The sequence below is a fragment of the Momordica charantia genome, assembly GCF_013281855.1.
Source record: "Momordica charantia cultivar OHB3-1 chromosome 4 unlocalized genomic scaffold, Mcharantia_2.0 BLBB01000004.1, whole genome shotgun sequence".
In the NCBI taxonomy this organism is placed as follows: Eukaryota; Viridiplantae; Streptophyta; class Magnoliopsida; order Cucurbitales; family Cucurbitaceae; genus Momordica; species Momordica charantia.
The window spans coordinates 28,178,696-28,205,777 of NW_028275162.1; the positions used below are offsets into that span (position 1 = coordinate 28,178,696).

The 27,082-nt window shown below is 32.8% G+C and overlaps 4 protein-coding genes across 10 annotated transcripts; 1 reads left to right on the forward strand and 3 right to left on the reverse strand.

Annotated features, from left to right (window-relative positions):
- Nucleotides 1-4,782: 4,782 nt before the first annotated feature.
- LOC111006719 (alpha/beta-Hydrolases superfamily protein) lies at nucleotides 4,783-10,929 on the reverse strand. 2 transcript variants are annotated; one of them, XM_022278794.2, is made up of 9 exons: nucleotides 10,748-10,929; nucleotides 10,459-10,655; nucleotides 10,160-10,189; nucleotides 9,142-9,268; nucleotides 8,897-9,043; nucleotides 7,157-7,287; nucleotides 6,943-7,080; nucleotides 6,712-6,810; nucleotides 4,783-5,299 (listed from the first exon to the last, which is right to left on the reverse strand). In XM_022278794.2, the coding sequence occupies exons 1-9, from the start codon at nucleotides 10,842-10,844 to the stop codon at nucleotides 5,087-5,089; spliced, it is 1,179 nt and encodes a 392-aa protein (XP_022134486.1). In that variant the 5' UTR covers nucleotides 10,845-10,929; the 3' UTR covers nucleotides 4,783-5,086. The 2 variants fall into 2 exon arrangements, with proteins under 2 accessions (XP_022134486.1, XP_022134487.1); XM_022278795.2 differs by having other exon boundaries at nucleotides 10,459-10,648; nucleotides 10,748-10,906.
- A 554-nt stretch (nucleotides 10,930-11,483) lies between these two features.
- On the reverse strand, nucleotides 11,484-15,244 carry LOC111006720 (alpha/beta-Hydrolases superfamily protein). 4 transcript variants are annotated; one of them, XM_022278796.2, is made up of 6 exons: nucleotides 15,049-15,244; nucleotides 14,244-14,766; nucleotides 13,313-13,631; nucleotides 13,024-13,122; nucleotides 12,837-12,948; nucleotides 11,484-11,951 (listed from the first exon to the last, which is right to left on the reverse strand). In XM_022278796.2, exons 1-6 carry the CDS (start codon nucleotides 15,242-15,244, stop codon nucleotides 11,755-11,757), a joined length of 1,446 nt encoding a protein of 481 aa, XP_022134488.1. In that variant the 3' UTR covers nucleotides 11,484-11,754. The 4 variants fall into 4 exon arrangements, with proteins under 4 accessions (XP_022134488.1, XP_022134491.1, XP_022134490.1 ...); XM_022278799.2 differs by having other exon boundaries at nucleotides 14,244-14,839; nucleotides 15,049-15,189; XM_022278798.2 differs by having other exon boundaries at nucleotides 14,244-14,923; nucleotides 15,049-15,189.
- A 205-nt stretch (nucleotides 15,245-15,449) lies between these two features.
- Nucleotides 15,450-20,226, forward strand: LOC111006721 (GroES-like zinc-binding alcohol dehydrogenase family protein). 2 transcript variants are annotated; one of them, XM_088122889.1, is made up of 7 exons: nucleotides 15,450-15,796; nucleotides 15,918-16,026; nucleotides 17,743-17,834; nucleotides 17,994-18,252; nucleotides 18,781-18,924; nucleotides 19,590-19,652; nucleotides 19,930-20,226. In XM_088122889.1, the coding sequence occupies exons 1-7, from the start codon at nucleotides 15,450-15,452 to the stop codon at nucleotides 20,020-20,022; spliced, it is 1,107 nt and encodes a 368-aa protein (XP_087979015.1). In that variant the 3' UTR covers nucleotides 20,023-20,226. The 2 variants fall into 2 exon arrangements, with proteins under 2 accessions (XP_087979015.1, XP_022134492.1); XM_022278800.2 differs by lacking the exon at nucleotides 19,590-19,652.
- A 1,316-nt stretch (nucleotides 20,227-21,542) lies between these two features.
- On the reverse strand, nucleotides 21,543-25,871 carry LOC111006722 (autophagy-related protein 18c). 2 transcript variants are annotated; one of them, XM_022278801.2, is made up of 5 exons: nucleotides 25,711-25,871; nucleotides 23,827-24,613; nucleotides 22,881-23,139; nucleotides 22,335-22,458; nucleotides 21,543-21,838 (listed from the first exon to the last, which is right to left on the reverse strand). In XM_022278801.2, exons 2-5 carry the CDS (start codon nucleotides 24,532-24,534, stop codon nucleotides 21,733-21,735), a joined length of 1,197 nt encoding a protein of 398 aa, XP_022134493.1. In that variant the 5' UTR covers nucleotides 24,535-24,613; nucleotides 25,711-25,871; the 3' UTR covers nucleotides 21,543-21,732. The 2 variants fall into 2 exon arrangements, with proteins under 2 accessions (XP_022134493.1, XP_022134494.1); XM_022278802.2 differs by having other exon boundaries at nucleotides 23,827-24,607; nucleotides 25,711-25,868.
- Between the last annotated feature and the right edge of the window lie 1,211 nt (nucleotides 25,872-27,082).

Sequence of the window (27,082 nt, forward strand, 5' to 3'; positions counted from 1 at the left end):
TACTGTTTAGGTAACTTATGAGTTAACAAACTACTAATTTAGAGGTTCTAGATAACAATTTTTTTTTTCAGTTTTTTACAAATTTCTTATCGTGTTATTCATCTTTTTTTTTTAATATATTTGAAATTTTAGTCCAATATTTTTTTAAAAATCAAGTTAAAGGTAAAATTAGTGTTTATAAACTTAATTTTAAAAACTTGAGAATAAAAAATAAAATATTTATTAAATGGCCCTGAGATATAAATTGATATATATGTGAAATATAAAAATTTAACTTAATCCATGGGTTTATGAGTCATTTTGTCAGACAAAAATTTGTGAAGCAAAGTGGGGTTGCATGGAGCTTCCAAACAAATTTCTACTGTCAAATCAAAGCAGCTCTCTCTCATGTAATATTTTAACACGTGTCATTCATGACAAGCCTAATCGAAGCTGCACCACCTTTTTTTTTTTTTTTGTTATTATTATGAATGAATGAAAATTGAATTTAGAAGTGAGAATAAATAAATGCCATCTATTATATTGAATCTTAATTTTACTAGTATAATTTCCATGTGTTATAAATTAATAGTCAACGGAAAAAAAAAGAAGTAAATAATTTGCTTTTTTTTTCTCTCAGAATTTTGATAGGTTCAAAAATGCATGCCTAGTAAAAGAAAAATATTATATTTCTTGTTAATATATTTGTCAACTTGACATATATATTAGTCTAATAGTAGAGATGTTCAATAAATTTTAATTTAATAATAAGAACAATAGTTTGACAAACTAAAGTTAAAAGCGTAAGAGTAACAAAAATATGTGTATTTTAACAGTTGTTTTAGTATAATACGTGAGAGTGGAGATTCAAACTCACGATCTTTTATTTGGAGATAAATGTATTAATTAATTGAGTTATACTGGTATTGGCGTATTTCAACCATTTTTTAATTGTATTTGAAAGTGCTTTTGTATATATATATATATGTATGCATGTATAATTCATTAAAAAAAACTATGGTTTGATAATATATTTTGACAATTGTACTACTTGTATAAGAGTTGACTAAGATGACGTAATGAATTAGAATTTCTCTATCTCTCCGTGAAGAAGATTATAAATGTGATAACAATATGATCCATTGAAATGGGAAAAAATGAAGGAAAAAGAGAAATTATGAAATCCTCAACTTTAATTTGGTATATGAAAAGAACTGTGGAAGATCTGGATAGATTTTGGGTTGAAAACAGATCTTTTACTTTTAAAATATTTGATCATAGAAATTTTGATATATATATATGGAGACAGCCAAAGTTTTTCAAAAAGAATATGTTTGCAGAGTCACAACCACAAATAACCCAAGTGGTTGAACCACTTCATCAAAAAATTCAGAATGGCCATACATTGGAACTATACATTATATTTCATATGCATCCAATAATATTTGAATCAAATCTACTTCCCTATTATGCAAGTTTTTTTCTTTATTTGAATTGCTAGTAATTATTTCTATTTTTGTAAAAAGAAAAAGTTATATATGTTTGATAACTGTAAATTACTTTTTGATTTTTAATTTTTTTAAAAACGTTACGGGGTTGAAGAGATATGCGGAAGAGAAAAAAATTATGTAAAGTAGAGATAACAATGGGGTAGGGTGAGATTTGGAGTGCCCTCTTCATCGTCATCCTCACTGAAATTGTTAGTCCTCATCGTCAATCCCAGAAATTGAGGTCTAAATCGAGAAATCTTTATTTGGGGACAAAGATTTTTACAGGGAAAATTATCCCAAATTAATTTTAGTTAGTTTTAAAATTTTTTTAAAAAATAAGTGTAATGTAAATTATGTCTAGTTTACTAAAAATTTATTATTTGCTAATATAAATAATTAGTTTTAACAAATATTTAATATTTTATTCCTAATTTAGTAAAATAGTTAATAACATGTATGTTAATTATTTGAGAAATAGAATTGGGGTTGGGGTTGGGGTTGGGATAATGGAGGGAAATGCATTCCCTGTTCTTGGAGCGATGACTAGTCGTGTAGAGATTTTTTTGTTATCCCTAATGTAAATATATAGAAATAAAAGTTGAGACTTTTTAAAGAGAAATCTTATAGAGAGAAAATAAAATTTTAGTGGGAGAAACGATCAAACAAAAAGAAAAATAGGAAAAGAAAGAAAGATTATAATGAGAAAAAAATTTAGAATAGAAAAAAAAGTTCGAGATGTATCTGTGAGAGAAAAATAAATAAAAGAGAAAGAAAAATTATAGTGAAAGAAAATTGAAACAAAAAAATATTAGATAGAAAAAACTTTGACATATATTTGTTTGAGAAAAATATATTAGAAAAAGAAAAGAGTTATAAAACCAGAAATTTGAGAGATAAAAAAGTTGGAAAATATTAAATTTGTAGAGGGAGAAAAATAAGAATGATATGTTAGGAAAAAAATAAAATAATAAAGATAGATATTCATGAAAATTTTGAAGAAAAATATAATAGTAAATATTATTGAAATGAAAATTTTCAAGAGAGATAAATTTTTTAGATAGAAAATTCTGGTAAGAAAAAGATTTAGGGTGAGAATGAAATTTGTTGGAGAGAAATATGTAAAAAAAAAAAACAAAAAAACAAAAAAACAAAAGAAAAAATAGATTTTAAAAACATAAATCTATTTTTAAAAACTACTTTTTTTTAATTTACATAAAATTTTTAAAATGCTTTTAAAAAACAAAAACTGAAAATTGAATTTGTTATTTAAAAATAGAAAATAAAATAATTATCAAACCCCCCTTTAATTTTTTGTATTCTTTTTTTACTTTCTTAATTTTGAATTATGAATTTAATTTTAAAATTTCTTTTTATTTGAAACGAGATTAAAAGAGTTGAGAAAAATGCATGTGACATGTACTATGGATGACTCGAATTTTCTAAAGTTCATTGGAGTAATGTTTGAAGTGATGAAACTTTTAAGTATGATTTTCATAGTATCAATGAATTGTGGTGGGTTGACTTTTAAGCCACATTTTAATAAAAAAAGAAATCTTTGAATTACAATTTTGTTGAATTAAAATAAGGTGTTCATCTTGGTTGTGTTTGATTGAGTTGTGTCAAAAAAGAAATTTTTTAGATCCGACTCAAATATTTAGTTTTCGTTTGGTAATGTTCCAGTTTCTTGTTTCTATTTCTTTATTTTTAATGAAGAAAAATGTATTGCATGATTCCAACTCTCAAGAATTGAAGTATGATAAAACAATCTTTTTATTTATGTTTTGGAACAAATTGAAAATGAGAACAAGAAGTGAGAAACTTGTTTTGGTTGTTCCCAAAATTTCTATATAATTGTGAGAATATTCTCAAAAAAGGAAAAACAAGAAATAAAGTTAGTTGTAAAATAGTTAGATTTCTTAATAAAATTGGAACGTTACCGAACGGATCCTTAATGTGCAATTTTTATAGACCTTAATCATACTATGTAATGTCTTAGTTGATTTAGTTCGAAATTTTTTTAAACTATTTTATCTTTAAATTGTGTAAAAATGAAAATTTGAAATATGGTATTTTAAGGACCTATCTTCAAACTATACTTTATGAAAAATAATATGCTTAGGAACTGATCTAACTACTTTCTAAAACAGGTTGGAGAATTATAAAATAAACAATTTAAAAGTAATTAAATGATGGATGTGTAATGTACTTAAAAAAAAGTGTAATAATAAATAAGAAAAAAGTAATTTTTTATCTAATAAATTCAAGTTAATTTTGGTTCGACTTCTTAAATCATCAAAACATATATGGCCCAAATACCGACCCAAACCTAACCCAAAAATCAAAATTTTGACAGAGGCCCAACCCAATTTGGACTTTGGGTTGGGCCAACTTGTTTGAATTACTTTGAACTGATCCAATAAGCCGATTCAACGAGAAGGGTAGCCTATTCGGAAAAGCCTACAAAACTTGATCCATGATCCAATCTAGATACCCTAAATAATCCATGATCTAATCCCAAATTATTATTTCTAATAATTTTATAAAGTATTTTAGTTAAAAAAAACACATTCGGTTCATTTAATTTAGTTAAAGTAATGTTTTAGTCTTTGAACTTTATTTTGTAATGATTTAGTCTCTATACTTTTAAATTGGTGACAATTTAGTCTATTAACTTTGGTATGTAACAATTTCTCAAAAAAAAAAAAAAACTTTAGTATGTAACAATTTGATTCAGTCCCTATAGTATAATTTAGTCTTTATTGTGAAATTTCTTTGATAAATTTTTTATATACGTAGATGAGGGACTAAATATGTTTATATTTTACAAAGACTAAATTATCACGTGACAAAAAATAAAAATCAAACACTTATTTTTAATGAGATTTTTAATAATGACTAAATTATTACAAATTTTATTTAATCAAATATTTTTGGAAAATCAAGCTTGTAAAGGTTATTTATATCTTGTATAATTGTATTTAGTTTTTAAAATTGCAAAATACTTGCATTTTAACCAAAATTTTAAAATTAAAAGAGATCTTTCAAGCCGTTTTTCCTTTTAATGAATTTTAAGGTGAAATTAACTAGAGTAACTTTTTTTTATATGAAAACTAACTAGAGTAACTTTCTAGAGTCAGAAGTTCAAATCTCCATATTCTCGTTGTATATTAAGAAAATAATAAATAAACTAGGGTTCAAGAACATTTTAAAAAATAGATTATTGAATAAATAAAATGTTTATAAATAATAATGATTTTAAAACAGAAAACTTTAAAATAAAACCATCGAGTTTAACCTCACTAGATGTAAGAAATGAAAGTTCAAATTATGAAAGGACTCTTCAATAGCTTGTGTCTGGTTCTTGAACTCATACCCTCCAACTTGCACCCAAATTAAGTTTGGATTTATTGGGCCATAAACAAAACAAAAAGAAAAAAAGATGTCTGTTTTCAAAGCATCCGCAAGTTTAATTAATAATATTAGTACTTGCTTCAACTTCTTGATATTGCAAGCCAAATAACATAATTTCCAAATGCTTCTTCCCTGCATTCCCTTTCCTTTTTCTTTATCCACCAAATCATACACGAAAGAACGACGAAGGTCGATCAGCAAACCTGTTACTTGCAATGCTCGTCCAGCCACGAGATTATGTCGTCAAATACTTGGGTTATCATTTCATCTGGCTCACCCTCCAGAAGAGCATGGTATGCACCTTCATAAAGCTTAAGCTTCTTATCTGTACTGCTAGCTTTCTCATATAATGCCTTGCTCACAGTCACATCGGTTACGATATCAGCCTCCCCATGCAGGATCAATATTGGCAGGGAAACCTAGAGGGCATGTCAGTAAAATGATAGTTCTTCAAGTTTTGTTTCCTATATTTTTCCTTGAATCAACTTGAATTTGGAATAACAGCCATAATATGTATCTTTAAAAGAAGTATAGTAGTAACTGCAAATGAGAAACTGCATTACAATGACCACGAAGTAACAAAAATAGTGTCAAACAAAGGATCAAAAGTAATGTACAATGACCACGAAGTTAAAACTCTCCAACTAGTCACCAAAACAAAAACGAGTAATTATAAAATTACTTCGAGTCGAAGGCCCAAGAGAAGAGACCGAAAGAAGAATGACATCTTGCCAAAATTAGACGAAAGAAGAATGACATTCTGCCAAAATTGTGACCAGAAGATCACTCGCAGTTCAGAGATCAAGGTTTTCAAATGAAGACTGGTTTGAGTTGGACAACCCTGAATGCCTATATAAAACCTTTTTATTGCTTTCCAGTACTGCTAAGATATCTAATAGAAGATCCTCTCTATACATAAAAACTAAGTGTTGTTGACAAGGAATGCTGCTCTATTGGTATACTAAACTTACATAAACCGCTCAAGTAAATCTGTCATTTAACGACTGGATGACAATATGACATCCTTTTTGCCCCTTTAACTAACTACTAGATAATGCCAAAATGTTTCAGCATCTGTTAGTGAACATATACATGAGCCAGAAAATAAATAAGTGGATTTCGAAAGGTTTAAGAAATGGGGTATTGTTCTTCCAAGCCAAGAAAGAATCCAAAACTCTAATTTTATATCTAGAACTATGCTAAAAAAGTCACGACAGGAAGAATCAAATCGAGCAGATATCTTTAAGAAGTGATGAATATCATACCTTGTCCAAACATGACTTGTCTAATCCTACTATCCCTTCCACAGGTTAAAGATAGTACCTATCACCCTCACGGTCCCTCCATGTTTTTCAATCCTCTCTATTCCTCCTATTCTCCCTCTTCTCGCTCTCAAATCTTCAAGAGAGAGAAGAAAGTTCTGTGGGTCCAATTTATTAAGGCTTTTTTATGGTGTACATGGATTGGAAGAAACAATGTAACCCTTTTTCAAATAAGAAAAAGTCATTTGATAGTTTTTCTTTAATCTATTACTTTGTTGTCTCTCACATGCTGTAAAAGTTCCTCATTTTCAAGTTTATCGCTTGTTGACTCTTTTGTCCAATTGGAAGTGTTTTATTCTCTTGGATTGGGGTTGGTTGAAGGAGAGATCAAGCTTCAAAAAATAGTAAATGGTCTTCCTCTTGTCATCCACCTTTTGTAATTTTATCCCATCGATGAAATTATTTCTTATCTAGAAAAAATCTATGGAAAACATATGCAGTGAAGACCAGTGGAGCAAGATATAGGAAAAAAAATGACATATAATCCAAAAGTTAAGAGAGTAGCCTACTTCTCTCAATCTGCGTCCTAATTCTTCTGTAGTTTTCAACATCTCTACGGCAGTTCGCAAGCGTGGTTTATGCTTGTATGCAATGACATTAAATGCTGTCTGCATCCATAGAAATGAAAAAGAAAATTAAATAGATCTATTTTCCCCCCACCCCCCCAAAAAAAAGGCAGGCATTTGATATTTTTAACACCACCCTTTTGTTAAAATGAACATTCTACTAAAGGGGCAAACCAGTTCTCTATACTTCAAGTCTCTAAAAGCTGCCTCAGCCAAATCTCTCTGTGGAACCAACTTATACTTTGGAAGGAATTTAGACACTCCAATCAATACTTGTGCTAGTGCCCATGGTGGAACCATATCATCTGCAATCTAGAGAAAACTTTTTAGTTGATTGGAGCCCTGACCAACAAAGAAAGTGTTCTAAAAGATCTTTTCAGGAAGATACCTTGCACATTGGTGCAACAAGAACTGCACCCTTCCATGAACGAGGTTGATTGAGGTGTATCCTGAGAGCCACGGCTCCACCCAAAGACTGCCCAAAGATAAAGCTTGGGAGAGCACTAAACTCCGGATTCTCTGCCCTTGGAATCAAGTAAATAAATTTCTAATAAAGGACTGTAATTCACAAAGTTTTTTATTTGTTTGAACGATCTCTGTTGAGATATAAGTAACACGAAACAAATATTTTTGAAAAGGTGGAACAGAAGGTGTTTTGCAGTAAACAAATTTGTTACTTCTTTTATTCGAGAATATTGTTGGATCTATTTTTCTGGACAACAAAGGCATAAGCTGCTAAGGTAAACAAAAGGCAAGGAAGGCAGCAATAAAATAAAGGAAACCTTTCAGCAAAAAATCAAATAAAAACAAAATTTTCGTGGATTGCAGTTATTAACTTCTCATTAAGAAAAGTTGGGGAGTGGGGAATTTTGTAAGATTCCTCATCTTGCTTAAAACCATTTGATTACAATGTTTCATTCACCTTTCAATTTTTAATCACTGTCCAAAAACCTATTATACGTTAGATCCTATTCATCCCCAGAGACTGACAGCTCAACTCTCTCTTTCTCACCCACAAGCATACACACAAAAACAAAATACCATTGGCTAAAGACAGAAATGTTTGGTCCATCAGTTTCATATATCACTATATCAAATTTAAGATATTAGTTTATGGAAATTAATCTTCCACTAACCCCACAGAGCTCCCTCGAAGAACTGTGTAAAGTGTCAGGCTTTCAAAATCCTATCCTTCTTCGGTAAACTGCAGATGTACCCAAATTTATCCGAGCAACCTAAATTAACTCAATAATGGGAATACTTTTGAAAAAGCAGGACTATGGCAAGACCTTTTATTAGACTGACTGACATCTATTTTACAGTACTTACAGAAAATCCTTTAAAACATACAAATGATGACATATGTCATCCTCATCGTGAATAAGAGTCTGAGAAGCCCATGTGATATTATTATCATGGATAACTTTTTTTAAAGAAAAGATCTATCATAGATACCAGTTACAGCGTAGAATCATTTTATCCCAAATAGACTTCTCATAATCAAGTTTACTTCCTTGATCTTGTAATTCTTCTCTTTTATTTAATAAAGAACCAACTTTCATTATTAAGTAAAATGAAAGAGAGAATCAAAGCTGGCCTTGAAAATACCACAGCCAAACCAAAAGAGGGGATAGCCAAAACTACACACGTACACAAGAGAGCCCCAACTATCATCATTATTCAATTTGTCTCCCCAACAATGCTATATTTTTAGATGCAAAAATTATACAAGATGCCAAACCAACATGACTCATATCTAATTCCATCCAGAGGAGGTATATTATATAAACTATGTTCACGTCGGAATTTTGTTGTTATGTACAACAAAATTTACATCATCCCTCCAACAGTCCAACTATAGGTTGTGGACCCAAAGGCAGCAGGAGATAAAATATAATCTTAACTTAAAAGGATGAAGCAAATATTATTCGTATTCCTCGAGATCCATTCTAAGGACAAATTTGAAATTGGAAATATCGAAGTAGGCAAGGATAAGGGAAGGAGAAAAAAGGGCTCACCATCCTCATGTTAAACAAATAATGGTATTTGGTTGTCTCTCAAAACAGCTTTCTCAATACTGTAAACATTTACAAATCTGTTAACAACAAAATTTAGTAATTTAACTCACCTTTCACTTTGGAGTAATGCTCAATGACGTCATCTACAAGCCTTTCAAAGCATGGTATAAAGCCATGAAGACCTTCTGAAAGACCAAACCCTGGGTAATCCATAGCAAAGACGCCATATCCTGACATTGCTAACTTTCTTGCAATTCCTGAAATACAATACCACAAAAAAGTGTCAACATTTTATGAGATCAATATGCAAAGTGACAAACTAGGCCATTTCTATGGCTTCACAGGAGCTACATGCCTTCAAAGAAAAATGTGCAGGTGTCTCCATAGCCATGACAATAACACACCATTGCTTTAGGGCGGGTAGTCTCCGGAATCCAGCTTTTTGAAAATATTTCCAATCCTCTGGAGTTGACCTCATATGACTGTACCAACAAAATTGATGGTCTTAGCTCGAAAACAAGATAGCATAGACTTCATAGGAAGTATAGAATGGTATTACACCTTTCATTAATACTGGTTCATATAAAAGAGCAGCTTTGAAAGAGACCCACTAATATCTTAGCAAAGCACATGCCACCTTTCTTTTGTACGCAAAATGAAGACTTTTATTGAGATAGATGAAAGAACAAAGGGTGGGTACGAATACACAAGTGAACACTAAAGAAGAACAGTCTGGATAGGATTGTAAGGGAATATAAACAAAAGTGCAACCTTTATAATTAACAAAGTAAACTTTGGCATCACTTTGTCGGAGACAGAGTGCACACTCACATCCACAACTATACAACAACACACAAACACAAGAGTCGAGAAAGGAAAATTGTTCTCTTACTCACAATAATGGAAAAGAAACTTAACTTATATTTATTGTCTTGCAATTGACTTCTATTCTACGCCAAATGACTTGTTACACATCTATCTATTTATACTTCTGGAAAAATAACCCAAAAGACTCAACAATTAAGTTTTATAAAATATTTCAACCATTCAAGAATGTAACTAATTCAGAATCTCAGATACGTCTAACTTTAATTTTTGACCTTCAATCTTCTCGAACCATCCATGTATCTAAGACAAGTATAGATTTTGGAATTTTCCTAAAAGGCTACTCATACTTTCTTCTCTCCCACAGAAAAATAGGGCCGGCTGCAAGAAAACCATGCCCGTGGAGTGTAATGGAAACTGTAAGAAGAAATGGTGATTGATTCATCTTGCTTCAGTTCAAATTTCAAAATTTGCGTGGTTTATAAGCTTAAAATTTATAGCATCCCAATAACTGGGATACACCATAATCATATTGAACAAGATATTACCTCTTTTATCCTCAATCCATCGCAAGGTGTCTGAAAAAGAACAACGACAAAAGTCATTGAAATCCCATAGAAAATCGAATTCCCATATTTCAAAAACAAGGCAAATAGCAGCGTATCGGATATCCAAAATCGACCAACTCCTTAAGAACATGAACGAGCATGAAGTAAAGAAAGAAATGGAAAACCAGAATACCTTGAACAGCATGAGCATGAAGTATCAAACATCCAAAATCGACCTAAGCCTTAATAACATACCACGAGCATGAAACTAAGAAAGAAACGGGAAACCAGAGTGATACCTTGAACAGCATGTGATCAATTCCGAGCTGAATTCCTTTAAACGCCTCCCTCGCTCGGCGTCTGGCCGACACGTCGTCCATGTTAGCATCGGCTAGCTTCTGCAACTCATCACTGATACCAGGCAATTTCTTTCTCGGCGCCATTACCGCCTTCCTGTAGCTCCTCTTTCCTCTCGAACCTCCCTTATCGCTGTACTCTACACCAATTCACATAATGCCTGTCAAATTCCGCGAAACATTGCAGACAAAAACAAAATTCAACAATCAATCAAATGATTCCGAAACTTACGTGTTTGGATGCTCGATTTTGTTCTTCCAATTCTAGCTAGGTTGCGTATGGCGAGAAGAGTGGCCGGAAAAATATGGCAGTTGCATCTAAATGCCATGTGGAGATGACATGATTAACTTCAGGAAATTATCCAACCATTGTGAAAGAGAGCTTCAGGAAATCAGCCATACAGTTATAAATCCTATATTATATATCCCGACGGTCAATTCTAAACTTTCATTTTTTCTTATTCGTATACTTTAAAAGGAATATATTTTCATCTTCAAAATATATACTATATATATATTTGTAAATTGTAATTACTTCTTGATGTGACATTTTTTGCATTTAATAAATAAATAAATTTTATTAAAAAAAATTTTACTAATAAAAACAGTCGGTTCAAGTGTATGGACGAGGCACTTATTAAGTTAATGGTTTGATTTTTCACAGTGCAACGATTGAACTTAAAAAAGGTTTCTCAGATTAGAAAGTCAACAGTATTTCGATTGAATAAACTATGTTTATGTGAGTAAAAATGTTTTGGACTTCGAATATACTTCCAAATCATCCTTGTTTTTTTTTTAGTACAAATCATTCCTTCTATTTATTAACATAATATTTTCAACAAATTTCTAATGCTTTTAATTTTTTTGTAAAAGTTCAATTGCTTTGTATCATAAAATTCCTACATTGCATTTAATACAAAATTTAAATTATTTTGTAAAAAATCTAAAATTAAATGCCAAAGAACAAGTTAGATACAAAGTTAAGCAACAATTACAACTATTTCCCAGGTCTTGCTCCATAGTCAGATACAATTTTGTAAAATGAAATTAAGGAACTCTTATTGTATCAAAAACCTTGAGCAGTTGTGCTCTATGAAACCCAACAAGAAGGTTCCTCCATTTCACCGCAATAGTAAGAACAGGACCATCCAAATCAAGGATTAAATGCAATACATATACCTCAAAACTCCCAAGTTTTAAACAAATCTAACAGTATGGAGGCCTGCGTAGCGGTTTAAATTACGGTTTCTGCGAATCGGCAAGAGTTTTATTCAAGAACTTTTGAACAATTGATACAAACTCATCCACTTTTTCTTCATGAGGCAGGTGGCCACAATGCTTGATCACCTCCAAGTGAGATCCTGGTATGGCTTGAGAAAGTCTCACAGCATTCCAAGAGGGCACGAGCCTGTCGCTATCACCAGTTATGATAAGAACTGAAAAACCGAAATCGGTTGGCAAAACAGCAAGATCATTAGCATAAGATGTCTCCTTTGTTAAGGAAGAGTTTAAATTTAGAAATAAATAGACTAGAACTCATACAGCAGCCAAATTATAGACTAGTTTAGGTTAAGCTCGTGAATGCAACAAGTTTGAACTGTTGAATTGATTTGGAAAATGAACAGGAAAAATATTCTAATACTTTTGTTACCCAAAATTGGCAGAAACAGTGTTGATTAAATGTATGTAAGCAGCCTGCATTAATTAGTCTTTGAAATTTTCACTTAAATATAAATGGTTAAAAAATGGTCCATGGACTTTCATTGAAGTAATGATTTTCTCTCAACTTTAATTTTCTAAATTTTAATTTGTAACGATTTAGTTCATGTACTTTCATTGTAACAATTATTCTCTGAACTTTAGCACGTAACAATTTAGTCTATATAATTTAAAATTTGTAACAATTTAGTATCTACCGTAAAAAGCCTCATCAAATATTGATTTTTATTATATAACAATTTAGTTTTTGTAATTTATAAATACATTTAGTTCTTCATCAATTTATCGATCTACATATATGAGAAATCATATTAAATCTTGACTACATTTTCCACAATAGGAACTCAATTGTTATAAACTTTAAACTACAAATACTAAATTATTACACATTAAAGTACAGGGATAAAATCGTAACTAATTTGAAAGTACAAAGACTAAATTGTTAGAAACTAAAATTCAGAAACTAAATTATTACTCTAATAATAGTACAATGAGCCGTTTCTTAACCAATCCTAATATATCTCATCTCTTTAAATAGATGCAGAGCAAGTTCAGGCAGCATAGTGTTGGGAGGAATAAAGAGTTAATACTATTCAACTTACCAGGACAGGAAATTTCGTGTAGTCTTTTTGAAAGTGGTGGGGAAGCCCTATCTGTGAGCATTGCCGCAACAAATTCTACAAGTGCCTTGTCCCAATCTTTTGTCCTCAATGGCTGAAATTTTACCATGAGATAGCCTTCTCGAATAAAAAACGAAAAAATAAAGATAGCTCTAACTAATATAATTACCTTTGTATAGCCGTGTAGCACATGCTCATTTACTCGAGCAGAATCGTACCAAGCATTCTTAATAGCAACAAAACCAGCTTTATCAATAATCAGCCGTACCTAGACACCAGAATGTTTAAAGAACTAATATGTTCAGTTGTTGAAAAAGTAAAGGAATTGAAAATGAAGGGACAAATCTACAGCACAAAATATATATACATATTTAAATCCGTTGCGCTCAGTTTCGACAGATTTAAGTTTAAATGGTAAAGGGAGAAACTTTAGCAAGCTACAAGATGAAATACTTTACCAACATTCGAATCAAGGTCGAACGTAGAATAGCTGATACAAGTTTTATGTACAAAGAGTCAACAATTTCTAGAATTCCTTTCATCATTTGCATTATCGACTGAACAATGAGCTTGGCCACCTCTGACAGAATCTTGAACAGCCGGATCACTGGATTCCCTACAGCATTTGAATCGAAGACATTCTCTTGGACCGGGCTGTCTTCGCGAATTTTAGCCCCAAAAGGAGCCAGAATTGCTGGGGCAACAAGGATCAAAGCAGCAACACTTTGTGGAGATTGGAAGTATGAATTTACTGCTATAAGCGAGCCAGCTGAATGCCTAGGATGATAACAGATTGCATAATAGATTAGAAAGGTCGCAGAATTAAAGAGAAGAAGAACCCAATTCATGAATAAAAATCAAACCAGAAAACAGTTTGGTCTCATCAAGAAATTTAGGAAGTGATATCAAAACCTTTATTAGCTCTCCACTGTTACTCTGGATTTTTTTTTTTTTCAAATGACACCTTCAGTTTAAGTAAAAAACACTTTTTCTATAACTACTTTAGCACTAGTTAAATGTTTTTCCTTAAAAGCCTTTAAGTAATGTTGTACTGTTTTTAAGAATTTTCAAAATCACTTTTGATTATCTAACTAAATACTGAGAAAATTTTGGAAAGTAGAAACATTTTTCATCCTCCCAAAAGTCATACCAAAGTCTTATTCTGTGAAATCCTCCTTAAAGATCATATGTCACAGGTTGCTACTATTCATGAAATGATTCCGTGATTGGAAAAGGAAGAGTCATATAATCTTAACAAGATGAACCTTTCCAGTATGCGTGTGTGCGATTAGAACTATGCTGAAATGGTGCATTGGAAGGATAGATTGATGAAATTCATGGGTTCCCACCAGAGACAACCCACAGAAGTAAAGACAGAAATATGCATACCCAATCAAGATTGCCTTTTCAGCTCCTAAGAAACCGATAAAATAGAGAGTAGCAAGGACTGAAAACGCCATGCTGTATGGATTCAGAGGCTTTTCGTCCTTCATACCAGGAGAAGAATGCCCCAAATAATTCACTCTTGAAGTCAATCCAAAGGCTGGTCTATCAAATGCCAAAACTTTGGAACCAGTAATATCAGCTAAAGGCTTCATAACCCAATTCCATGAGAAAACAGACGCTCCAAAGCCATGTAAGAGAATCATAGGAAGACCAATCTTTTTAGTCTGATGAGGAGACGAAGTTACAGGCAGAGTTGGACTTGGATTTGGGGTCAGGGTCGTAGTTTGAGTCTGGAATAAGGTGTCCCCTTGTAATTCCGGATCATAAACCTTGTAGTGTACTTCCAAATCATTAAACTTACAGAAGCAACTATCAGGATCAGCCAACATTGTTGGTTCCAACAGTTCTTCTTGATCTATACCAGCTATTTTCCTCCTCCGTTTTGCTTTGGAATCATACAATTGGTCTGTAGATTCGAAGAAGTCACCCATAGAACATTTGTGTGAGCATCAGTAGTAAAACCCAAAAGCCTACTCTATCTTCCATCCAGAAAAGAAAGGAAACATCGTCAAAGTCTGATTTCTTCAGAAATAAAACCCTAAATCCTACTTTTGGAGCAAGAACTATCCGATCATGGTTCACCGAGAACGCAGAAAGCATACGACAGGAAGAAAACTAGTTTCGTAAGTGAATTGCAGAAAACACAGAGATTGAAGACCAGAAGAAAGGAAGAAGGAGAGTAAATTACCAGAGTATTCAGCACCGGAACCGCCTACGGAGGAAGAAGCAGCAGGGGAAACAGAGAGAGAAACGCGAGAAATTGAGGAGAAATGGCGCGGCGAAGAGGGAAAACCATAGCTGCCATGAATCCTTGGACCGCCATTGATGCCTGCACCGAAATGCAAGAACAGAGCAGCGGAAGGGGAGAGCACGTGCCCGAACATCCAGCGCGAATTACTCGGCCCGATCCACCGAACTTTTTGAGAGCCGTGCCGCACAAAAAGCGTTGTCGTCTAATCATAATGAAGATTTTGGTTTTATCTCTCTGAAACGACAGCGTTGAAGGAGTCTTTCGTCTTCCACGTATAGAACTAGCATAGGGTTCCGTCAGAGGCGAAATTGAGGCAACCAAGAGCAAGATAAACTCCAATGGAAGCACTGGTGTGCAGGAAGCTCGGAGATCCAACAACTTCGACGCGAATCGATGAGAATTCTCCGATAGTACTGAGTAAGAACCATCCGATCCCGCAGTTGGATTCTCCGACGTCGGTCAGAGTTCAGGTGAAGGCTACAAGTTTGAATTACGCCAATTACCTTCAGATTCTTGGGAAGTACCAGGAGAAGCCTCCTCTCCCGTTCATCCCTGGTTCTGATTACTCCGGAATCGTCGATGCCGTGGGCTCCAAGGTTACAAAGTTTCGAGTCGGAGATCGCGTTTGCTCCTTCGCCGGTGACGGTTCTTTTGCTCAATTCATCGTCGTCGATGAGTCACGTTTGTATGATTCTTTCTCGCCGCCATCGGCCTCTTTCTCTTACAGCCATGTGATGCCATTGAATTTGCACTGAAGCATCTCTCTTCTCTGTATTGTTTTTACCTTTTTTATGAACAAACTGAAGGTTCCGAGTTCCAGATGGATGCGACCTGGCGGCCGCCGGCGCACTTCCGGTTGCATTCGGGACCTCGCATGTTGCTCTTGTACACAGGGCCAAGTTGGCCCCTGGACAGGTATTGTTCTCTCTCTTGATGAGATGTGTGAATTTGCTAACATCTTTCATGGATTTATCTCTAAGCGCAAAAAGAAGCTTACAAAAATGGCTTCTGCATATAAGATTTTAGACAACAATCTTTACAGAAGCAGAAGAATCGATTAAGAAATCGGAGAAAGCAATTTATTCGTAATGGAGTCCTCAATTTCTTGCAGCAAGACAAAAATCCTGACACCCAATCAAATTTCTGCGCATCATTGGTGTTCGTGTAATTTTTGGATTAGAAACTTATGAAAACATCTTAACAAAACTTTATCACTAATTGACATCAATAGAAGAAGAAGAAGTAGAATAGCCAGTAATTTTTTAATCAAGGCACAAAGTGTGCTATCTCAGGTTGGAGAAAAGCCAGAAATTAATAAAATTTTACATTTTAGCTTCCTATATATATATAGTCTTTCAACTTAGGAAAAATCAAGGGAGACAAATTAGAAAGAAAATATTAAAATCTTTCAACTTCGATATGTAAGTGTTGCTGACCAATGGAAGAAAAACTTGGCGGCAAGAGATTCTGCGTGCATTCTCTTACAGATGCTCAGTTCCTTGTATGCTCCAATCCAAATAATGCAAAGATTAGTAGTATTCTGATAGATTGAAAAGATGAAAATAGTGAAAGGAACTTCGTCTAAAAGTGAGATTAATCCTAAGCCAAAAGTTCTAATTTCCAAGTTTACTTTGGTTTAGTTGAGCCATCTTTAATGAGTAGTGTGTTTGGTTGAGACATTAATTGAAAAGTGTGCTTGAAGAGCATTTGATTGAGCCATTAATAAGGTTGATGATAGTTTATGGCTTTTTTCTTTTTTTGGTAGAAGTTTTATTTCAGATTTCGTTAGGTGTTTTTTTAGTACAACACGTGGGAGTGAAGATTCAAACTCACGGTCGAAAGTAGATACTTTAATTAATTAAGTTATGCTCAAATTGGTTAATTTTAACTGTTTCGAAAGATTTTGTTAATAATAGCTAGGAATCTTGTTTGAGCTTTGGCCTTCTACAATCTTTTTTGTTTTTTTTGGGTGAAGCATGATTCAGTTATTGAAGCTTGGTGAGAGTGGTTTTTTATTTTTATAGCTTTTTGGCTCGTTAGATTTTATTCTCATAAATATTAGATAGCCTTGGCGTTTTATAATGCTTCATTTGTCAAGATCCAATGAAAGTTTTTTTTTTCTTTTTTTGTAAGAAACAAAAAGTATATTGAGTTTGCTGCGATGAGAAAGCCCCCTCCTATGAGAACTAGTGAAGTAGAGCTTTCCAATCTTGGTTCATAAATTAAAAAAAAAAAATTGTATTTGATTACTCCTTTTATTAACGGGTGAATTACAGCTTTCCAATCTTGGTTCATAATTAAAAAAAAATGAAAAAAAAAATTGTATTCTCACCATAACTTAGGTTCTAGTTTTGCTCTTCTGTATCCTCCTATCAGAGCTCGGTTTTCCATTAGAGAGAGGGAAAAAAGCATTACAAGTCCAATCACTTCAACATCTTCTCTTTTCGCCCATGGTCAATAGCCACAGGCCAGAATTGTTCCTTCCCACCTTTGCTTAAACATGCTATTATTCACTTCCTTTCTCTTGACCATTTGCTTCTCAGATTGTTTTGTTCTTAAATATCTAGACTTTTGGAGAGAGTATGATAACGTGCCATCCATAATGCATGATTTTAAAATGGAAACTGTTAGGTATTGCTGGTGCTCGGGGCAGCTGGAGGTGTCGGGATAGCTGCTGTTCAAATCGGAAAGATTTGCGGTGCAGTAGTTATTGCTGTTGCTAGGTAATCCTAATCAAACATCAGCTCTGTCCAAGAGTTTCTGTTATTTGCTGGTCCCATTTCTCCTACTTCCTAGACAAGATTATAATTCAGTTTACTGTCTATTGCACTGATGTTTGAAACATAAAATGAGATCTATCCCTTGCATGCATTGTCTTTCAGGGGAGCTAAAAAGGCCGAGTATCTCCAATCGTTGGGCGTTGACCATGTAGTGGATGTAAATCATCAGAACGTCATTGAAAGTGTGAAGGGCTTCCTCAAGGAAAGAAAACTTAAAGGGGTTGATGTTTTGTATGATCCAGTTGGGGGAAAGTTGACAAAAGATTCGATGAAACTTTTGAATTGGGGTGCAAACATTCTTGTCATCGGGTTCGCCAGTGGGGAGATCCCTGTTATTCCCGCAAATATCGCTCTTGTTAAGGTAACTTCTTTTTCTTCCAAGCATGTTTTATATTGGGCAACTTAAGGACAGAAGGTTGCTTCTTCCATTTCCATCCCAGTAAACCTAGTGTCGCAGCTTTATTTAGTCCCTTTACTTTAAAAAGTTACTAATGGATCTTTAAACTTTTAAAATTAGGTTTATCAGATCTGTATACTTTTAAAAAGTTTTTTAGTCGATCTCTGAACTTTTAGTTTCGTGCCAGACAGATCGTCGTTAACTTTTTCAGTTTAATATTTTTCTGGCAATTTAAATGTATCGTTTACCGATTATTCGATGGGCTAATTTCAAGCCGGTCTAGATATTTGATGATATGATATTTATACTAATATAGTTAACACGGGGACATATCTAAACACAGAAATTGAAAGTTCGGAGACTTGTTAGACACTTTTTATAGTATCCAAGGACTAGATAGATATAACATTAACCTTTTCCTTTTACGACCCTTCAATTGCTAACTGCTGAAGAACTTATCAAATGTTCAATATCTTTATCTAATATGACCAGAACTGGACGGTTCATGGACTTTATTGGGGCAGCCACACAATCCATCAACCCCAAGTTCTTGAAGAATCTCTGAATCAGCTAATATCATGGTTATCAAGTGGATCAATCCGTGTTCACATTTCTCATACTTATAGCCTGCCAGAGGTGAGTAATCCTTGATCTTATTTCAATAGCTGAAAGATGTCAAAAGATTTGAGAACTTGAGAAATTCATGTGGAATTGGATTTTTATCAATCATGTTCTTGATATCGTCTAGCGAATTTTTATTTCGGGGTTATTGCGATTTCTTTTCTTTCTGGGGCCAGTTCTCTGTCAGGTGTTAGTAATTAAATTTATCTGGCTGTTCACCATTCTTTGAGCATATTACTGTTTGCAAATCTCCGAATGCTTATTGAAAAAATGTACAAATTATTTCTAATAAGCATAAGATTTTGACTTTGATGAATGAGGGGTGGTTGCTTGAGCTGGAACTCCAAGCACTAATCCATTAACTCCCACCCCTTCCATACCCAAAAAAACAACCCGAGATAACCGATCTCGCATCAAGGATTGTATTTACGAGGCAACTGTATAAAGAAGGGTGGCTCACCATGAATGTTTGTGAATGAGGAAAGAGGGATTTGACAACTGATAAACCATGTAGGAAGTCTAAAAGGAGTGAGGAGTTGAACTCAGGTTTTCCATATCTACTGCAATAAAAAAAACGTATAAAAGTTCTCTTGTTGCTCTTATTTGACTGATTCATTACTTATCATGTGTCACTGGTAAATGAATTTGCCATGTGCTTTTTTTTATTATATCTGGATCAGCTTGAGAGCACACCTTCACTGATCTCACGGGACAACTGTTTGACCCTACTACAATTAGTTGAGGTGATTTATAAGATATTAAATTTTTGGTAGTTGGTCACTATAGTTTGAAGTCATTCCACCAAATCCTCTACTATTTACGTTGGCCCTTATTGATTTATCATGCTTATTTTGAGTCAGATCCTTGAGTTGCTTGCATATCAACCTAAACTGATACATCCCTTTAGAAAATAAAACAATATAAGTATTTTCTTTCGTGTTCAATGTTGGATTATTTCCTTACGTTACGGTAAAATACATAGCATCTAATCTGACATATTTCGTCTAATTTTTTTCACAGGCCAACCTTGCCTTTTCAGCCATAAAGGACAGAGAAGTTGTTGGAAAAGTTGTATTGGTCATTGAAGACAAGACTGTGAAATCGAAGCTGTAACTTCGTCGGGAATTCGATCTTGATGCATTGAAGAAATAATAGCTGTAATGTTCTGAAACTCAAGATTTCCTTTTCATTTTCTGCAGAAATAAGTTTGTAGTCTGTCAGTTAAAAACTACACATACATGCACAAGTTCGCAGAGAGTGGCTGTCTACAGAAGCAAGGATTTTAAAAAATAAAAGAAAAATAATAATTTACTGGAATCTATTCGTGCTTGGAAATATATATATATATATATATATATATTTGACTTCTTGGAAAAATATGTTTGACTCTCGGTACGAATGTATCTATTTTCATACGTTAATAGATTCGTCGATATTTCTATGATATAGTAAAAAAAAATCGATAAAGTATTAGAAAATATCATTAATATACCTCTAATTAATTTCAATAACAATAATTTTTTTAAACTTATTTGAAAAAGGTAAAATACTTATTTGTTAATTTAAATATTTTTTTATTTTTACAATTTTTTCAAAACTATTTATGGATATCTTGTCAAAATTTTATAAATTTGAGATCTCGGACAGTTTTATTGATATCGACGTCTAAAATCGCATAGTTTTCATATTTTAGCAATGACATCTTGTCGGAATTTCCATCAATATTTGAGACCTCTACAGTTTTATTGATATCAATGTCTAAAATTGCGCTTTTATATTTTAGCATTCTAAGTTATATTTTTTTCATTAAAATTTTTATTAAAAAACAACATATACATGAAGTCATAAGAACTCCTACAATTCAAAAATGGTTTAGTTTTCGTCCACTATTAAGTAAGATTGAATGAGTACGGAGGCCAAAATATTATAAGAGCCCTAAAAATGTATTTAACCTTTGCTAATTTTAAAAATAAATAACAAGGGTGTTTTAAATTCTAATATGAGTATGAACATGTAGGTTGGTTTTATCTCTTATGGGAAGATATTTGATTTCTACAAAAACCAATTATAAGCACATAAATTCGACCATTTGAGCTTTAAATTTTTATAAACACCTTTTTTATATCAATTAACAGAAATATTAAGAAAAAAAATAGTAGAACTGTTGCGATAGAAAATGGGTTAATTAAAAAATATAAATGACTTAAGTTAACAGCACAAAATGATAGAAAACAAATAATAAAAATATAAGTGGTTTGTCACATGATTGTATAACCTAGTGCTATATATATAAATACATATTCTTTTTGTGTGTGTTTTTTTTTTAATTCCCTCCTAATTACACTTCCATAAATGACTACTATTAAGCATCTTACATCAAAAAATTAAGAAAAATATATTTAAAAAGTAACTATTTTTCAGAAAACTGAAAAGCCAAAGATTGAAAAAAAAAAGGAAAATATCAGTAAAAAAGAACATAAAAGACATTCTCTCACTTCATCAAGAAGATCTGGACTGAAGACAATAGTTAACAAAACTATTGTATAGATTTGATTTTGCTACCAAAAAGAAAAGCCAGCAGTGGCACAGCACGGCAAAAAATAGCCTGAAAAAATCTCTCTATAAAGTACGAATTGAAGCAGCCAAAAGAATCATAAGTTTCTATTCAGCAATCACCAACTGTAAATTCTGCAGTTACCATATTCATCTTTTATTATCTAAGCAAATGGCAAGATGGAAATGCAGCCCTTCCAAATAATTATTGTTATATTCACAGAAGTGAAGGCTACTATTTACAAGGGAAGAGAATCTACTGGCCATAGCCTATAGATCAATTCGATCGGCTCCTACTTCCATTTTCAAAAAACGGATGCATTCCTGCTGCAACATTTGTCCTCCTCGCACTGGATCAAAACTGCACTTGTAGAAACTGAACGAAAAACAAATGAAATTCCACAAGTAAGAAGCATGAACTCTGTATTTTGTGTTTCCATCACCCAAACACTACCTTAAGAACCAATAGTATCTTCACCGACATCGAAGTTATTTGGTTTAAATCTTATTTTAATCTCTAAACTTTCGTACGTAATTCATTTTCATTGCAGGAATATTTTTTATTAATAATCTAACAATGATCCAAATCCATTTGAAAACCAACCTATAACCTACCACCTGCGGTTACAAACACTTTTTATATGCCATCAAGTTTATGTTATATAATTTAATTAAAAAAAGTGCAATGACCAAAATGACTTTTTAAGCAAGGTTGAGGGATTAAGAACAAAAATGGAATAAACAGGTTTTACAAATATATCATATGTTAACTTGGATCTAGGAAACAAATTTTCTTATCTCTTTACGCATTAGCATGAACAACAAACAGCAGGAGGGAAACATGAAAGCATATTTACAATTCAATTGCTTACCTCCCATCCATGCCGACGACAATGATCGTGTTTTGAGATCCAAATGCTGCAATAAACTGTGTCACCTCTGGCAAATGGAACTGCGCGAATGACCATTCTGAACTGAAGTATCTCGGTAAAACCCCTGCATTGTGTGGTGAAAGATTAGTAAAAGATTTCACGAGTTCAGAAAACTTCCATCAAACACAAATATGAAGCAAATGTTGGCCCCGTTCGCCAAAACCAAACAAGAAAGAGAACAGTTCTTTTGTTTCATTGTTTCCCCCATCAAGATGATTGGCATGTTCTCTAATTTAAGAAGTAGGAGTACAGATTACTACTGAAGTTATGTACTTCAATCAACAGTTGGCCATCCTAATGTCGTTTACCATCCCAACCTCAGAAATTTAGAAGTTCCCAAACTTATTTGTTCTGTTTAAAATAACAGATACCCGGATAAATTGCAACGAAACTACTCTAACTACAATGTTAAGCTTCATAAATATCATGGAGTTTAATCATAACCATTCAAAGTCCCCAATATAACTGATAAACAAACTACCTTACCTCTCATGAACGATAATGATGAACTTGGGTTTGAACCAGTATTCAAAGGAACGAGGGTATCAAGGGAAGTAGAAGGAGTCTGCTGGAATAGTGTGGGTCCCTGAATTACATTTGTATCAGGGGATGGATCTGGGCCAACCACTCTAACTCTAAGGCTAAAAACATGAACAGTGCCTTTATCACTTGCTGCTGCCAACCATTGGACATTTGGGGACAGAGCAAGACTGAAGATTTCTGCTCTGTCCATTCCTCTTCGTACCTAAACAGAAGAAGTACATGCAACAAAAACATAAAAAGCGGCACTAAAACCCTTCATAACTATTATAATAAGGAAAATTAAAAATTATACAGAGGGAGAGAGAAAAAAGAAAAGGTAACATTACAAGTGCAAAAGAAGCCATCCATCAATCCTAAAACTCATAATTCTCATTCTATTGCAAAAAGCACAGCATAAAAGAATGATATTCTTAGTCATCAAATCTTTTGCTTTATACATCCTGAAAATAGAATATATTTTATCATGGAAATAAAAGTCATGACACGAAGTACGAAGTTAGGCTCAATTCTATTTTAATTGCGTTAAAAATAAAAGGATCAACAATCAAGTGAGTGCATATAATGTCTTCTCTTTTCTCTTGCTTTCAACATCATATCTAATATAAATAACTTGGTCTAGGAAGGCAAATTGCAAACTCAAATGCATTTGAAATCATGGTTCAAACTATGGTGTCCACCAATTTAAAATTTTAAATTAAATATCTTACAAATTTTCTGATGTCAAAAAATGTAAGGTGATGTAATTGTATTGTCAGAAGCATTAAGGTGTACAAGAGCTAGCTCCTACAATCAGTTTTCACTTTTCAATTAAATATATATACACACACACACATATGTGTGTAATAGAACGTGGGACCATAGTCAAATCCAGGGTCTAGCGGTACAATACCTCTTGCAAGAGAGTTCCATCCAATGTATTGAAAATTCGTATCAAAGTACCCTTGGTGCTGGCAGTTGCAAGAAGTAGACCATCCATTGTCAACGTCAAGCATGCAATATGAGAATCATGCGCATTAAATAACTTTGTCACATTTAGCCCAAAGTGCTCAACGTGCACCTGTCCACGTTGAACACCAGGACATGCCAGCACAAATGTATTTACATGGTGGGAAAGGCAACATATGCCCTTTGGATTTGCAACAGTCTCAATCTGATGAAGAAGCTTGACATCCATCAGTGTGTAAACATATATTTTATGCTCAAGTACGACAACAAAGTGTTCACGTTTCAGCTTTACAGCTCGAATCTCAGACCTAAATGAAAATTCACCAATGCATTGACTTTTATAATCATCCCAAATCAAAACTTTGTTTGGTGGATATTGAGAATTAGTTCCACTGCCCACGAGTGCCAAAATGTTGCACCGAAACAGCATCTCAACAATTTTAAATCCACCAATGCCCAGTTCACGTCTAAATGTTTCCTTGAAAGGATCACAATTGTAAATACGAAACCCACAGCTTGTACCAGCAGCAAAGCAACTATAGTCTTGATTCCAGAACACTGAAAGTAGTTCTAGCTCATTGTTTCCATATGGTTCATTTTGATCAGGAGATCTGGAAGCTCCAACTTCTGAGGATTCCTGGGCAGTCGGCATTTCTGGTCGAAGTATTCCTTCAATGTTTTAACAGCTGAGCTCAAGTGGAAGGAGGGATATGATCATTCACTGCCTGCAGCTATTTACAAATAGTTCATTTACATGGAAATATGGAATAAAATGAGTAACCCTTATCAAATCATTGAAGTGGAGATTTCAAAAATTCAAACCAACAAAAATGAAACTTCGAACCAAGACAAAAAATGATATGAAACTGGTAATTCAACCTTGTAAATGTGAACGAAGTATCAATTATGGTATATCAATAGTTCTTGTGAATATCACGTGCACAGAATGAGAAATAATAAAGTTAAAAAGAATGTATTCAAGTATATATCAACGAATATAGATCAGCCAACAGCAACATTACGTACTGATGGATTAGAATAAGATTAACTCATTGAACTTGTACAAATACTTGACAGGTACTCATAGAGTCACACTGAAAAGAGCATTGTTTTCCTATTGAATTATCGTATTTAACAATGTTTGCTTCATATTAACTAGTTAATACTTCTGTTGTAATTAAATAAGTTTAGTTGGTTTTATTACCTAGTTCAGTTTGATGAGCTGGCTAGCAACTCAGCTCTATTTATATTCGAATGCTTCGACCCATGACATTATATGGCTATGAAATAAATTTATAGCCTTAGGTTGAATCAGGAATGATATGGTTATTGATAATAAATCTTTGCAACAATTATGCTTCGTCAAAATTGCATCAAGTCGCCAGTAGACTGATGAAATTTACCACAATGGAGGACCCATATTCTTGTTAGAAATGAAATTTTATATTCTCTTTCGTCTTACTCTCCTAACCCTACCATAACCAAATGCCAAGAAAAGTAAAAGCAGAAGAATCGCCTGTTACCTCTTCCAACTTCCAATTGAGTTCTTCACATTCATCAACTTCATCTATCTTAATTATGGTATTGATGTTACGGCTACGTTAAAACAGAGCAGGCAATTTGGGAAGAAAAGACTAAAGGGAAAGGTCAGTGCTACAGTAGATTTCATGCGAACGAGCAGACAAGAAAGACAATGGATTGTAAATTTACACAAAAAAGAATGGGATGAGTTGCAAGAATTGCAGGGTGATCAAAATCTCAGCAATCTTGGATAAAATTGTGGAGGATTGCAAAATATAATCATGATTTGAAGAAGATCAAAGAATACCTTTGTTTCATCCAAGCTCACGACGATCTGTTCCTCTGTGTACCTCTCCGGCTCTCCCGTCCTCTGGGACTTGAACCGCAGATATGGCGTCGCCACCTCCCACCCTTCTTGTTTATTTATTTTTGTTTTTACGTTTTTTTGTTGGAATACTTTTTTTAAGATCTTTGTTGAGATTTTTCCTTTTCTTTCCTGAAATATTTAAATTACCGTTCGTACGATAATTTTAACAGCTCAAGTTGGTTGATCTTTCTTGCTCAAGTAGGTATTGATTTTTCTTAAAAAAAAAAAACACAGTATCAATAATTTTTTTGTCAAGACCAAAAAGATAATTGACATAAATTTCTTGCCATAAAGTTGTGAATACGATCTTTCAAACATAATTCATCGATAATTGACATAAATCTTTGAATAAAAAGTTGTGAATTTAATATTCCAAACATAACTCGAGAATAATTAACATAAATTTTCAATTAAGAAGTTGCGGATTCGATCCCACATGTTACATTAAAAAACAAATTAATTATTTTTTTAGTACTCATGAATTTTTTTTTTTTGTTCTACACAACTCTATAGCAAGTCCCTATTAAATCTATCGAACGGACAAATATTGCTATCACACCATTAAGATGTGAATTATTTTCTTACTTTGACAGTAACAATATACATTTAGTATAAAGTATGTGTTTTGTAGGGTTAAGTTACTAAGAACTTGTTTTTGGTAGGCAATTTTGATTATGTTTTTTATTTTCAAATTAACTGAATCTATTGGTCAAATGAATATCTGTTTTGGCATATTTACTTTTTAAAAATTATTTATGAATTATGTAATTTATAAAAATTTTCAATATTTTCAGATTTTAAACTTTGTAGAATTACATTGAAAAATAAATAAATATACCCATAAATGTATTGTTTCATATTACAAACTCGTTTGATTTTTTTAATTAAAATATGTAAACCATAATATATTATAAATTTTATAATATTGTAAGATAATGATTTTCCAAAATTTATAACAAAAAAAAAATGAATAAATTAATTAATATTATTTTTAATTTAATTAAATATTTAATTGGTAACTCAAACTAACTTATAAATATATTACTAAACACAGTTGAACAGGTTTTAAATTAAGATTCAAACTTTTAAATTTGTTATCAAATACATATCCGAAATACAGGGTACATAAATACAGTTTATTAAAAGTTTAGTAGAACATACCATCAAAGATGCATTAATACACATTAATACAGATGTAGATTTTTTCGAAGGTAAGACATGACTAAAAACTCAAACAACTGCAAGATGATATGGTGGATCATGGAGGCCCCTAAAATATCTGCTAAAACTTGATGATGGATGTTTCTAGGAG

Coding starts and splice junctions, on each gene's coding strand:
- LOC111006719 (XM_022278794.2), bottom strand. CDS start 10,844: ATGGCATTTAGATGCAACTGCCATATTTTTCCGGCCACTCTTCTCGCC. Junction 6,811..6,942: donor ACTTGAAGTATAGAGAACTG/GTTTGCCCCTTT, acceptor CTATGGATGCAG/ACAGCATTTAATGTCATTGC. Junction 5,300..6,711: donor TAGGACGCAGATTGAGAGAA/GTAGGCTACTCT, acceptor CATGCCCTCTAG/GTTTCCCTGCCAATATTGAT.
- LOC111006722 (XM_022278801.2), bottom strand. CDS start 24,534: ATGCCGACTGCCCAGGAATCCTCAGAAGTTGGAGCTTCCAGATCTCCT. Junction 22,459..22,880: donor ATCATTATCGTTCATGAGAG/GTAAGGTAGTTT, acceptor CACACAATGCAG/GGGTTTTACCGAGATACTTC. Junction 21,839..22,334: donor GTCGTCGGCATGGATGGGAG/GTAAGCAATTGA, acceptor TTTTTCGTTCAG/TTTCTACAAGTGCAGTTTTG.
- LOC111006720 (XM_022278796.2), bottom strand. CDS start 15,244: ATGTTCGGGCACGTGCTCTCCCCTTCCGCTGCTCTGTTCTTGCATTTC. Junction 13,632..14,243: donor GAAAAGGCAATCTTGATTGG/GTATGCATATTT, acceptor TTATCATCCTAG/GCATTCAGCTGGCTCGCTTA. Junction 13,123..13,312: donor CGACCTTGATTCGAATGTTG/GTAAAGTATTTC, acceptor TCTGGTGTCTAG/GTACGGCTGATTATTGATAA.
- LOC111006721 (XM_088122889.1), top strand. CDS start 15,450: ATGGAAGCACTGGTGTGCAGGAAGCTCGGAGATCCAACAACTTCGACG. Junction 17,835..17,993: donor GTAGTTATTGCTGTTGCTAG/GTAATCCTAATC, acceptor ATTGTCTTTCAG/GGGAGCTAAAAAGGCCGAGT. Junction 19,653..19,929: donor CCCTACTACAATTAGTTGAG/GTGATTTATAAG, acceptor TTTTTTTCACAG/GCCAACCTTGCCTTTTCAGC.